This window comes from Dromaius novaehollandiae, chromosome 2 (genome assembly GCF_036370855.1).
Source record: "Dromaius novaehollandiae isolate bDroNov1 chromosome 2, bDroNov1.hap1, whole genome shotgun sequence".
Lineage (NCBI taxonomy): Eukaryota > Metazoa > Chordata > Aves > Casuariiformes > Dromaiidae > Dromaius > Dromaius novaehollandiae.
In genome coordinates this window covers 51,032,114-51,046,770 of record NC_088099.1, presented here as the reverse complement: position 1 = coordinate 51,046,770, position 14,657 = coordinate 51,032,114, and the positions used below count along the sequence as shown (strand labels likewise).

General features: G+C 43.7%; 1 protein-coding gene across 1 annotated transcript; it reads right to left on the bottom strand.

The window, feature by feature from the left end:
• Positions 1-469: 469 nt before the first annotated feature.
• Positions 470-13,246, bottom strand: CX3CR1 (C-X3-C motif chemokine receptor 1). Its single transcript, XM_026118924.2, has 3 exons — positions 13,115-13,246; positions 11,759-11,830; positions 470-2,073 (listed from the first exon to the last, which is right to left on the bottom strand). Exon 3 carries the CDS (start codon positions 2,057-2,059, stop codon positions 995-997), a length of 1,065 nt encoding a protein of 354 aa, XP_025974709.2. The 5' UTR covers positions 2,060-2,073; positions 11,759-11,830; positions 13,115-13,246; the 3' UTR covers positions 470-994.
• Between the last annotated feature and the right edge of the window lie 1,411 nt (positions 13,247-14,657).

Below are 14,657 nucleotides of genomic sequence, written 5' to 3'. Positions count from 1 at the left end.
TATATTTGCCAGTTCCATCAATGATTTTTCTGTATAGAAATAGGGTTGCATCTACATGGACTCATTTTATAAGTTTGGTCCCTGATTCTTCTTTGTAGAGATGATCTCAGCTTTGTAGATGGGAACTGTATGTTTTCCATTTATTTACCTCTAATCCGCAATGCCTACAAAATCTCATTTGCCCTTGTAACAGATAATGGCAGGACCTTTCGAGGGAGGCCTTGGGAAAAGACTCTCAGTTGTCTTGTCTGATTGACATTTTCCCACCAAAGTGATTGTCATTGCAAGAGTAAAAAGGATCCCTGGAGGCTGCAGAGTGCAGATGGCAAACGTGTCCTCAGGGACGCCTGTCAGTTTGGATCAGCTCTAGGTCAGGTCCCAAATCCTTAAGAAGAGTTCTTGCTCTGATTACTGCAAGTTGTACAACACTAAGTGTACTGTTGGCACTAAACACATATTCAGAAAGAACTCTTCTTTAACACCAGACATTTTATTAGGTATGAAAGCACAGGTAAAACATTTGTTGCAATCAGTAGCCCCCAAATCACTTTCATATGAATATAAGTCAATATATAACATAAAAAAAAATCCTCCCTACTAACAGTCAGCTACCATCTTTACTGAAGGAAGGGTTTACATCCATGTACATTTGCACCACATATGGATACACACACACTCTCTTACATGATAAAATTGTTCAACAGCTTCGCTATCCTCAATTATTAAATTCTTCTCCATCTTCTGTTCTAGGAATAGACTGCTGTTTTTTTCTTTTGCTCTCCCTCTCTCAATTCAATTCTATACTCAGCCTTGACATATTGTACTGCTTTTGTTTTTAAAATATTTACTATTTTAGAATATTTAATACTTAACAAGAACCATGCCAGTAATTCACTGAGGTCATAAGTCTTTTCACATGGGTAATGGCAATCTCCCAGTGGCTGTCAGCCCTATGGAAGACATATTTACATAGATTTCTTCTTCACAGAGCTTTTCAGAGGAAGACAGAGCCATCCTGGTCATTGGTATTTAAGGTTATGTTGCTGTTCATGATGCTTTCTGCATAACTGGTTGAAGAACGGACCTGGTAGCGGTTGCAAGGCCCACAGAAACACATGAATGGACAGTACTTTAAGCAGACATGATAAAAGTATTTCCTGAATTTTTCCCCAGCAAAAGCATAGATAACAGGATTGAGACAACAGTGAGTGAATGCAACAGTTTCAGTCAGATGCATTGCATAGTCCAATGATTTAATTTGGTTGCAACTTACAAATAACTCATAGTGCTTTAAAGTTTCTAGAAAAATCAGCACATTGTAAGGGGCCCAAAACAGAAAAAACACAATCACCACAACCAAGATCAGTTTTATAGCTCGTGTTTTTTTCTGTTTTTTGCAGGACAGCAGGGTTTTGATGATCCCAAAGTAGCAATAGCACATGATACAGACTGGGATAAAAAAACCAACGGTGTTCAATTCCACATTGCAGAACACCATCCAGATATTCTTAAGCTCATCAGGGTACACAGAAATGCAGTCACTTTCTAGCTTTTGGGTGAATATAAAATGTGGCACTGAAGCTAAAATTGCCACTGCCCATACTCCACAAGCTATAAGAAAGCCATGGCTCATTGTTCGAGATTTCAGAGAGTGTGTTGCCTGGACAATAGCCAGGTATCTGTCAATACTGATAATAGTGATAAAAAACATGCCCCCAAAGAAACCGATATAATACAGCGAAGAAACAGCTTTGCATGGAATAGTCCCGAGGGTCCATCCATGCACCACGTTGGAAGCCCAGAAGGGAAGGGAGATCACAAAGAGAAGGTCTGAGACTGCCAAGTTCAAGAGATAAATGTCAGTAATGCTCTTTTTACTGCCTTCTTTCACAACAGCAAAAACCACCAGTAGATTCCCTGTGAGGCCAAGGGCAAACACTGCAATGTAAAATATTGGCAGAAATACTTTCCCAAATTCCTGGATATCGATTTTATCACAGAGAAAAGCATAGTCATCATAAGTGAACTCAGTCGTTGCTTCTGGGAATGCTTCTGTCATGCTGAATTTTCTGGCTAGAGGGAACATGAAAAGGCAAAAAAGAATGTTAGAGAGAGATCCGGCATCTGCTATGGAACAATACTGAGAAACCTCATCAACACAAACACTTTGGGATTATGTCACTATTTGGTTTTGCGAGACTTGTATTACTGCAGAGGTGGTGGTAGTTTCAAATAGAAGTCTAGACTCTTCTGTTACATGTACTTCACTGAAAATTATTTTTTATTTTAAGAAAAAATAAAAGAGAATTTTAAAGGCTGTCAAATAGGCCCTTATCAGAAGAACAGCAGAAGTAGCAGCAAGCTGACATCAGACTAACTCTGTAGGTGGTGGTGCATTGCACTGTGAGAAATGTGCTTTCCTACTCTGTTGGGCAGTGTTCAGCAGGAAAAGATACTTGAAATGTAACTGTCGTTAATCAGTATGTTACCTGCCAACACCAACAAAAGTGGATCTAACCCTACATGATAACCCTGGGGTGGAAGTGTATGAGACAGCCAGTTTGGCTTGGCCTGAGCAGATGCCTGTTGATATAGCTGTAGCAAAGATGGGACAGGGACATCCACTAGGTGCAAGCATATCTTTGATGAGATTTTTTAAAAAAAAAATCATCCTATAATCAAAAGAAGAGAAACTATACTGACACTTCTCCTCAAGCACTGAAGCATCTGATGACTGCCCTGGCCTCGGGTGCAGGGTAGTCAGGGTAGAGCCAGGGCTTGTTAGTTCAGAGACTATACTGCATCCAACTGGTTAGTATATGTGAGGCAGCCCTATGACCTCTGCGCTCCCTAATTTGCATCCATTAGTTCCTCTGCACTCCCTCGGGATGTGGTGTTTGAGTCTCCATAAAGATTTCTGTTTACAGGGGATCAAAAATCTTAAGGGGGCACATTTATTACTACATTGGGTCTCCTCCTGGTTTGGGTAAAGAAGTGTTAAGTACCCATTATTTGCTTCCTCTGTAGGAAATGAAGGGAAATTGAGCGTGATACACTGTACAGAAGTCCAGGGACATGACTGCAAGGCCAAAACATCCTGTTAAAGCTAAGATTAAAGAGAAAACTCACCAATAACAAAGTTGCAACTAATAACTACCCCTTGGTCACAGTGTCCAAACCTTCTTACAGGAAGCCAATGATTTTAGCCCATTGACTATAAAATCAGTTCAGTGAACTTAGAGCATCTCTAAGGTGGGTGTTTATGTCTACTGTTATTGGGAGAGGTAGGCAATACAGTCAGTGAAGAGCAATGATCAAAGGCAGGTTGGAACAAATCTGCTTTAAGACGAGATGGCTCCACTGACTGTATTGCCAAAACTCCTTTTGACTGTACTGGGCAGAGGCACATTACTCAGTGGTAGACACGAATGTCATCATTACTTCCACTCCTGACACTTAAAGTGGAGTGGGTGGAATCCTAACCTACATTTCCATGTTTCATTGATAGCGATAATTTTTATAGCCTATGTTTAAAATAGGCCTTGCAAGGCTAAGCATGAAGTAAAAATCTCTTGAGGTGTAAGACAATCCTTGCCCAAGAAGTTTCATATGACTTACTGGTAACTACAACAAACTCCCCTACTGACGGTTAATGTGGCCATATTGACGTTTTCTCCTAATGCCTCATTGCTAGACTGTTGTTTCTGGCGTGGGCCACAAAGCTGACCTCTTATTTTGTAGTCATTTCTCAATGTGCTAGTTGGAAACACATGCTTTCCATTTTAAAGTACCTTCTTATTCTGAAAGTTCAAAGTCTAGTTGTCCCCAAAACATTTAAATGAGCAGTGCCCATAGTCATTAGAAAACAATCTCTGTGGTTTTGCACAGGAAAAGTGGGCTAGAAGAAAGGCTGTCTCAGAGCTGGTAGTTTCAGGGCATGGGCACAGTGCGGGGAAGGCTGTTTGCAGCAGGCAGTCACACCCACAGGCAGAGCATTTCCACTCGAACTGGGAACAGCCTGCCTGCAGACTCCATCCAGCCCTTCGCTTGCAGCCCCATTTAATTCCCCAGTTTCTGGATGTGTGGTGTCTGATACTAGCAGAATTAAAGGGAGATTAGCAGGAAATACAGAGAAGCTGGGGCAAAGGCCAATGCTAATTGCAAACAAGATAATCATTTTCTACATGTGAGATGACTAATTAAAGCGAACCACAGGGATGTGTGACAGGTTCCCCATTCCTTCAGGTGTCTGTCCAGTCATTACTTTATCTACACTGTGGAAGGATACAGAAATGGGCTGGAGATGTATTACACAATCCCAATGGCCAATCTTTTTCCGCCTTTCCATCCTGACGTTTTTTTTCTTCTCTTCAGAAACTAAATGTAGCTAGCAGGTTCTTCTAAAATGACAAGAAGTGTCAGGGATGCATTAAGTCTCTTATGATGAGCATGAGTCACTAAGTGAACCTGGCTCCCTAGCACTGAGCTTTTACCTGGCCCATCTGCACAGTGCCCAAGCCTCTTTCCTACTCGGTGGCCAGCATGCTCTGCACTTGGATCTTCACTCATGCACTGGAGTGAGTCCAGCCAAGAGCTACCGAGATGGTTGGGGGCTAGAGCACTTGGCATATGACGAGAGGCCAACAGCCGGATTAGATCAAACTTGAAGAGATTGCTCCAGGGGGATCTTCCTGCTGTCTGCAGCTACCTAATGAGAAGGTGTGGATATGAAGTAGGTAAACCATTCCCAGAGGAGTAACAGGCAATAGCCACAAGCTGCAACATGGGAGATTCTTATTCACTATGTGGAAGAATTTTTCACTGTGACCCTGGAGAAGCTGGGAGATTTCCATCCCTGGAGATATTTGAAACTTAACTGGACATGGCCTTGAGCAACCTGATATAACTAGCCCTGCTCTGAGCAGGGGTTTGGACTAGAGCCCTGCGGAGGCCCCTTCCTAACTCTGTGGCTCTGTGACAAAGCAAGACAGAGGTCACAATGTCCCTGCAAAGTGCTCTGACTTCTACTCTGCCATGTACGTTCCTCTTGCAGAGATGTCTCTCCCTGTGTGACTGGCAAAAGTCCTCTCACATGCAGAAGAAAAAAATAAGTGGTGCCTGCTTGTATTCTCTTGGCATCTTTGCTAACCACACAGGCAGAGTAAAATGTGGCAGCCAGAGAGGGCTGTTGGGTTGTGCTTACATGTACTGTGTGTGCCATGTGAAGTTTATGATTTGGAGAGAAAGAGATCACTTTGTTTTACTTTCTCCTGTCTAAGGGCCCCTGGCTGTGCTGGTCTTTCCCATGCTCTCTCCCTTAATTCATGTCTAGAAACACAGTTAGTTCCCCTGGAGAGTTTCAGTATGAATCCGTACATGCAATTATATTTTGTTTGACTCAGAAAAATATCTAGATTTATAAGAAAATACAGTTCCAACAAGGTCTGGCAGACTTTTGCACACCCTGCTTCCACTGACATCGCTTGGAGGGAAAGCTGGACAGACTTCAGAATGGTTAACTTCTTTACAGGAGCACATTAACACAGAGGTACAGGACAAAATTCTGGCCTTACTGAGGTAAGGTGGAACTTCACTTGGGCTGGGATTTCTCCTGAAGTACTTTTCACTGAAGTAATTTCCACTAGCTCACTGGTAGAGATCATTTATAATAGTAAATTATTTCCTTTACCAAGAAATGTGTGGTTGCTAAGCCTGTGGGACCTATGCCAATGGAAAGGATAAGATACTGCATGGTACAGGAGCGAAAGAGAACGGCATTTATCAAAATGACATTTGCAGTATCCAAAGTTGCTGGCACAGTCTGTGGTTTGTTCACCCACTAGTGCACAGATTTTGGATATCACCAGCTACATACTCATACCTTTCCATTGCCACTCATCTTGAATATGCAATATGGTCACTTCTTTTTGAAAATGTAGCTCATATGACACTATTTTTCTCAAATTAAGCTAATGCTTCTCAACAGGTGTTCTGCAAACTCCAAGAGCTCACAAAAAACAGCCCATGTCAGATAGGCATAATGTGATGAAATTTTATTACACTCTAAAGCAAGAAAACTTAATTCTGTCCACCCTTCATGCTTCCCTGACAGATATTCTCTGTGAGTCTTGCAAAACCCACTGCAGTATGTGCAATTGTCTTTTCCCTGTCAGCTTCAACCCGTTTTTCTCTCTTGCATTTATGATAAATATTCAAATAAGGGGAAAAGTTAACTGAAAAATGTAGGAATTACTGAATAAGGATGGCACGTGTCTGTAAGATCTCTCCTTCGGACATTTTCCCTCACTGAATACAGGAAATAATACATTCACTTCTGCTTCTCATGGAACTCTTCAACTGCTTTTCTCTTTCTGCAGATTGCCCCAGCAGTTTTACAGCCTGCTCCCCACAAAACTTCTGCTTTTAATTACATTTAGAGCTGTCTAAAAGATTATATTCTGCAGGACAAAAACTGTTTCTCAATGCAGCTATTCCCACCATTCTGTATTGTGTGTGTTGTATGTAATGCATAGGGAAGTGAGATTATGACAGATTCACAAACTCATCTAAACAACAGAAGTTACATTTCAACCCTCAAATAGCATTAACATCAAGCTGGGTGAGACCAGATCAAAATCCTGTTTACACATCTGGTTGTTCCAGTTATCACTCTTGGTACTTCAGTTCCTGCCAAGCACCATGTTGCAAGCTTTACTGCCAAGAAGACGGCTCTACAAGCACTTTGGCTTTCAGTGAATGAAGAGTTAAAAAATAACCAAAAGCAGATCTCTGCCAGAGGTTCATGTTTCAGATTTGCACAATATGCTGATAAGAAAGTATTTAACTCTCAATTTTCACACCTTAGTCAGCATTTCTGGGTGACATTAGTTAACTTGCTTTTCTCATGCAAACGAAGCATATTCTCAATGTGGTCTGAACTTCGTACTAAAAATTCAGACTTACGCTGGCCCACGGAAGGCGGTAGGCTTTGCAGGAACCCCTGTGAAACCATATGGGTGCATATCCCATTCTCACCCTTAAAGCTGAACTGTCACCACCCTACCCACATATAAACACAGCTGTTTTTGTGTGTTTGCAACTACACCCATCCGATTCTTGCCTGCCCTGATTCTCAGAGAGGCTGTAGGGATGCACCTTCAAATGAAATGCCACAGCTTCTGGTGGCATTTCTAACAACAACAACAAAAGATTCCAGGGACTGAACAAGGGTTGGTGGAAACAGCAGCAGAAGAGATCTAAAATCTTAGTAGTACTCTGGGTGACACTCCTGACCAAGTCCAGCTACAAGCACTTAACCACCAGGCTGTTGTGGATGCTGTTAACTGCAGTTTGGATGATACCCAAAAGAACACTTAGATTTATGGGCAATACATTAAACAGAGTCAGGGCTTATTTTTTAGTCCTGTGCACAACTGGTTCATGCAATTCACTTAGCTTAGCTTTAAGAATAGGGTGGCATCAGGGATGGTCAGTGGAATTGCTTGGGATCATGTTAGTTACCCAGAGTCAAAAGCACATCCAATCCAGCAGATGCAGTTATTTTAAACTGAGTCTTTCAATCAGTCCTGAAATGAGGAGACTTCTACAAGCCTTGGAAGCAGCCGACACAATGCCAATATTCAAAAGCAGTAAGCAAGATGAAACAATGTCACCTAACACTTATCCTGGGCAAAATAAGATTTAAATAGTAAAGGGAGAGAGGGTAGCTAATGCTACACTCATTATCATCTGATGGCATTACAAGGTTGATAAAAGGTTCTGTGTGGAAGCTTTGACTTGAATTGCTTGCTTATTTGATTGATCTTCTCTCCAGTCTAAAGCAACACAATAGGATTTGGACTGACTGGCTGTCAAATCTCAGAAAACAGCTGTCAGTGAAGAGAGCCTTATTGAATCAGGAATATTGTTTTCAAAATTCTGCAGAGACTACTAGTCTAAAGCTTAAAACTCTTCAATATTTTCATCAATGGTCTGAAAGCAGATGGGCAATCAGAGCTAGCAAGGTAAAGTGATAAAAAAGGTTGAGAACCAGACAGTGATTCAGAGAGATCTAAGTAATCTGGGGCTCCTCAGATGATTCAAGTTTGTTTTAATTCAACCAGAATTGCGGACTTGGGAGCTAAACAACACAGACTGTGTCTAGGGAGTGGGGGTGCATCTCCTAGGAAACACTGACTCTGCAAACACAGGCAGACACTGAAACTGAGCTTCCAGCCAGAGGTTTCGGTAAGAAAAGCTGACGCAGCCCTTGGGTGTTTAAAGAGATACCAAGTGGGAAGGAATAAGAGAGGGAAGATTCTGCTATTGTTGAGCTTGGTGCTGGAGCTGTATGTGTGCTTTGGGTGTCCAAACTCATAAAAGGTTGAGAAAGTATAGAAAAACAGTCACTGAAATGATTTGTGGGCTAGGGAAAAACCCTCTCATTGAAAAAACACAGAGTGGTGCTTGCTGAGCTGCTAAAAAGAAGCTGACTTGACAAAACAGTATCACATTTGCTGGTGATAACAATCGTGACAATCCAGTGGGATTAGGCATATGATGTCAGTGAAATCAATGGAAATTCAAGCAAGAAACATCCAAGCTAGAAATCAAACACACCTCTTCAACAGTGCAAGGCTGATGACTGGAACAGACTTTCATCAGGAAAAAGTGGCTTTTGCATGTCTCAGGGTGTCCACATCAAGAGAAAATATCAGTCTGGGAAACAGGCTTTAGCCAGTCACAGTTAAGGAGCTCAGCACTGGAACCACCAGATAAAACTCTACAGCCTGGGATACGCAGGAAGGCAGAGCAAATGAGCTATTGCAGACACTCTAGCCTCAACAACGGTGACTTTGCTTTGGTAACTAATGACTGAAAAAGGCAAACTCTCCTCTCCCCAGCTATTTCAACTGGCACTAGGTAGCCCAAATCCCAGGATGGGACCCTCTGGAAGGAAGCAGGATCCTGTGAAGAGCAGGGAGTAGCTGCTGAGGTTGGTTTAGAGAAGGGGTTGTATGATATCCGTGGAGAAAAAGCAGCACAGATTGGGGACCAGAACGTTGTTATCAAATAGCTGGTCTGCACTCTCTCTGTTAAAACCTGTGTGTTTTTTTTACTTCTAACCAGTCCTTTCACCATTCCTCCATAACTTCTGAGCAGATGTGGTGTAATTCCAGGTGCATCCTTGCTCCCTGCTTCCCGAGTCCTTCTCTGATGACTTTAAGGTGAGGAAATTCCTCTCTTTGGTGTTTCTTTCTTGAGTGATGTATTCTCAGATCAGTTGGTCTATTTTTGCAGACAGGCAGAGTTCTGCAATGTTAATAACTGCTTATGCATTTGGATGATTTAATTTCTGAAGGCTTCCCCCAAGACTTAGAAGGTAAGTTTTTAAAAAGTGAGCAGTGATCTGGGCAGCTTTTTGGGGGGTTTTGGTTGAGTTCAAGGTGCAGAGGAAGGGTGTTGAATGCTTTTGAAAAATCACAGCTTTTAAGGTATCCAAACTCAGGGACTCAGAAACGGAAGCCAAGTCTGTTGCAGAGACTTGTGGTCCCCTAACAAATGCATCCATCACAAATTAAATTAGAAGCAGACTCCACTACCTGGAGATGAGCAGCCTGTACATTTACAAATTTAAACCAATAGTTTTGGTGAAAAAAATGTATTGAAAAGATCAGGCTTCATTGGTAGAAGGCAGGAGGGGATAGTACAGAGTCCAAAACCCCAGGATCTCTGTAACCTTCACATAAAGTTTTATAGCATTGGAAAATGCTTGCTCAAATAAATTTAGAGAGCTAACCTGGCAATAACCAAAGTGCAGTAACCAGAGCACAAGTTTCAGCTTAGCCCATTGCATCAAGATAAGATGTGCTCTGATTAAAAAGTCCCATGGAGTTATTACTGTCTCTGACAGCTGTGGTGGCTTCGCTGCCCGCACTTCAGAGCAACCTCAGAGCTATTATTTTGAGCAAGAGGCACTCACACATCGGTCTGTCAATGCACCGCCCCACCCAGCCGACCAGGCCAATGGCTTCATTCGGACTGTTTGCATTAACTCCACAAAAAGTGGGCACAGCAGACTGAACTCCATTGCCCTGGGCAAATCCTGCCCTCAGCAACATTTCCTGTATTTGCTGGTTTTTGTCCCTCCACCTGGAAGACTTGCTGAGAGCTCCCCAGGAGGGAGAGCAGTGCCACAGTGGTGTGTGGTTTGCTGGGGCTGTGGCAGTTCGCCATATAGTAGAAGCAGTAAGCTGAGACTTGAATGCTTTCAGCTCACTCCCTCAACTGCAGAGAGGAGAAGCCCCGCTGAGACCGACACTGTAGCAGTGCAGGAGACTTGGTGCCCGCACTCTGGGGTCCCACCTGCTCCTCAGCCCAGGTAACCCAGCTCTAGGCAGCTCCTAGATGCGGAGCCCGCAGCCCAGCACAGGCAGCCCGACCTTGGGATGGCAACACCCAGGAGCCTGGTGAGCAGCTGCCCCTGCTGCAGGCTGCAGCAGAGCAGCTCTGCCAGATGCCTGCTCCGCCTCCCCGAATCTCTCCAGCCCAAGGCTGCTTGTAACACTGAGTGATTTCAAACCAAACCAAGCCTAAGCAACAACAACTTAAAAGCAACTTTCAAAGATAATAAAAGCTTAGTTTTGAATAATCCACGCCACCCGTTCTTCTCCCTGCTGCTGCTCTCCAGGTGTGCATGGTGAGATCTTTCTCTTTGTCCAGTTTACTCAAAGGTCTCAAGCCATTTTGAGGCTCTTTGGATCTTCCTGTATCATTAGACATCTCTCCAAACTCTCAAGTGACTTGCTGGAACATATTTATTATTACTGCTGTTCCTTAAATAGCAACAGAAAGGAACATGGCCTTCCTGGAACAGGCTCTTGAGCAAGTGAAGACACAGAGCGCTACATGAAGGCATTTTCCTGGACTGCCTCAGTGCCTAGTTTGTGTATAAATCAATTAACATTGATTCAGATAATTCTTCTGAATTATAGCACTGAGGTGCTTCTGAAAATCCCACAAGGTGTCAGTCTGAACCTCTAGCAGTCAAAGTACCTTTAGAAATCTGGCCCTAAGCAACCCAGAGCCCTAAATTTCTGTTTCAGAAATGACTTATGCACTTAAGAGACTATGGCTTGAGAGTATGATCCAGGCATCTGTGTTCCCCACAGGTCTTAAAATAGAGATTCAAAAATCACTTAAATGGTTGTGAAATTTTCATCCATTTCCTCAGGATCATGATTTTGTGGTCTTGATCCTGTGAGCAAATGCAAGGACACTGGTGCTAGGGTCCTCTGCAGAACCTGTGCAACCCAAGATGGTTTCCAGTCAATGTCCTGCCCCCAGAGACATGCCACAGGGAAGGCAAATTAGATAAACAGTACGGGAATAGTACTGAGCCCACACAGCTAACTGGGGCCATTTGAAGAACAGTATTTTTATCCTAGCAAAGATTGTGGAGCACTTCAACAGAGGAAGCACTCAGCTGCTGGGGCCTGACGTCTCACCAAAGGGCAGTAGCAGAGCTGGAAAAGGAAAAGGCTTCCCCCTGTGGGCTGCCTAGTGGGCAAAGGGAGTTTGGGATCATTGTCTTACTGGATATTAACTCCTAGGATCACCCTTGGAAATTTTATTTTACAGGTATTTCCTCTAGCCTGTTATTTTGCTTATTTGCCCTTTCTTTTTAGACTATCATTATTCATACTCTACATCTTTTAAAATGTGTATAGCTGAGCGTTTCTCCCATGTTTTCTCTTACCTGCTCTTCCTCAGTACTTCTTTTTCCCAGGCCTTCTCTTCTTAAGGGGCACTCAAATTTCGTTCAAATTTTCTGTTGAAGGGACAATTAAAACACACGATTGTTTGTAGCTGTGTGCACTGTTTGCAGTTGTTTCTAGCTGCCATTAGCTCCATCCTCTCAGCGCCTTTATAATTGCACCTATTTACTTCCTGCCCCCCTTTTTGTTATTAATAAGATCATGTTGTCATGGTGTCCTTGAGATTAGAAACAAGAGATCTGTTAAATCATCTATTCTGTCTTTCTTTTAGAGGGCAGCGCTTATAACCTTTTAATTGCATCTGCATGAAATTTAAATAATGGAGCTGCCAGCCCTTTCCCGGGAAGAGGACGTTATCATGACAGACCTCTCAATTTACTGGTCATTCTTGTATCTCCTTTGTCAAATTTTAGCTTTTCTCTTCCTTACAGACACTCTGACCAGTTCCTCTCTCTTTTTGGTATTTTTCTGCACTGACATACCCTTGTAATTCATTGCGGTTGCTTTCTTTCATTTATTCTATTAACCAGTTCACTGCCTCTGGTTGCACTGCCTCCACACAGGATTTGCCCTAACTGACTAGATTTTGGGAACCGCTATTTCTGGATATATGTTTATACCACAACATTACTTAATGGACTGCTGCCACTGTATTACACAGATGTATCATAAAAATGAACAGATATCTTTTTACAACATCCTTCCTATGGAAAGCTGAGTCACAGAGAAATTAAGTAATGTGGTCATACAGAAAGTTTTTTTGGTCAAATTTTTGAATCTCTGTCATTACCATGCCAGTCTGTCCATATAGACTATTTCTATCCTCTCTACCAGATTTTCTGTACTGGCCTGTCTTTCATCAGCATTGATGTTCATGATTATAGTTCGTTGGCCAAAACTAAAAACATGCAATGCTGGTGAGTTTATTCTCTGTGAAATCCTAGCAGACATCAAACAAAAACATCAAACAGAATAGAAGAGCTGTATCTTCTTGGTCCATCCTTTTGTGCTAATATTACATACCCACATTCACTTATTAGCATTTTGCTTTAGCCTTGAAGACTTCTGGCAGGGTTGAATATTTCTTTTACCACAAGATGCCACATATAATTAGTCACCAAGTAGAATTTCTCTGCCCTGGTCCAATGTGGCTAATATAAGTGTTCCCCTTTCTACTTTCACGTTTCACAAGTGTTGCCTCCATCATCTTTGCCCAAATGAAATACCGTTAAGACTCTGAGAGCTGTGTAGTGACGACCTTCCTTAAGTTCATGAGACATACCATTCCTTGTCATCCAGTTCTATCAAATTCTAGGTAAAATATAATTGTCTCTTACCTTAATTCATAGTTGCATTGAAAACCAATGCCTTCTTCACGCTGAGCCTGATGGTTTTTAAGTACATATTTCCTCTTCTCTAGTGCTTATGTGTACCCTATGCAACATGTGAACTTTGGCAGGGGAGCTTCCTGGGCTGAGCTTCAGGGCTGAGCTGAGAAAGTATTAATGTGCTCTGCTCAGGTCCTGCTGTCACATTATGAAATAGTGAAGCAGGATGCGGCCAGTCAGAGGGGCAGAAGTGCTTATTACAGGGTTGCAAAGAAGCCAGAAATGCTTTAGGAGGTTCATACTGAGAGTGTAAAACCTCTCATCCTTTTTTTTTGCCCCCTGCATGCTCTAAGACTGGATGTTTTTTGATGTTATTTCCACTTTGGGTGATTTCCCCCTCCTTCCCCCCAGCCAGTTGCCCCTTGAGAGGCACAGCAAATGTTTGTCCCGGGGGTGAGACCTGTGGGGTTCAGCCCCAGCAAGGAATGTGGGAATGGCTGACTTCTAGCAGCAAACAAAACGGGGTCGAGGCACAAGCTCGAGCTTTGTCCCGACTGATGGCATCACCGCTTGGCACGTGTGAACTGGCTCTCCCCAGAAAGCACCAAGGCCTGTCTTAGCACAGGCTAAGGACTCTTCCCAGCAGGCATTTTGGATGCAGCTATGCTGCCTGGGAGGCAGAAGGGGCAGTTTAGTCAGGGGCATGCTGCCCACCCAATGCCAGTTGTCTCAGGGGCAGCAAAGGGTCCCCATCTGGTTTCAGTTGGTGCTGTCTCTCAAGCGCCTAAAGTGGTCGCCGCAGGAAGGAGGCACTGGGCCCAGGGCCAGAAAGCTCCTGTTTACACTGTGCCTCAGACACCTCGCAGAGCAAGCCAGCCTAATCCAGATTGCATGGCTAGTGGAGTCTCTCCTTGGCAAATGAGGGGAAGTGCCAGGAGAAGAGCTGTAGATGCCCACAGCTGTGGGTTGGAGGCCCTCTGAGAGCTAGAGGGCCTCCGGGTTGTTTCTAAGTGCCCTGGCAGGAACCTGCGGGGTAGAGTGCAAAACGAAGGGATTTTCGAAGGCTGGGGAAGGGCAGAGGCTGGGAGGAGGCAGCTGTGCGGGCAGCAGGGTGGGGCACCAGGCTCATGGAGACCCGCACTGGGCAGGACTGCCGGACATGGGGTATTCCTTCTGCATGCCTGTGTGCGCTGAAGGACAGCAGGGAGCAACGGGGAGGGAGCAAACCTGTGAGCTGGGGACAGATGTGGCTGTCCGGGGCTCAGGGAAGCGTAGGTGGTCATGGGGGCCAGGCTGGCCCAAGGCAGCTGGCGTCGCTACATGAGCTGGGGCAGTACCATTTCTCTGGAGAGCAGTAACAACACAGGAAGGCATCTTTCCTACCCTGGCTCCCTGTAGCCATTTAGTGCTGTAATACGGTGTTGCCATTACTAAGAATAGGTCATAAGCTTTGTACTGAGTGTGCAAGCTTGTCAGGCTTGCTCTGTCTGAACCTTTCTTTGCGGGCCTGCAGCTTTATTCTAGTTGGTTTAGCAGTGACAATAATTCCTCT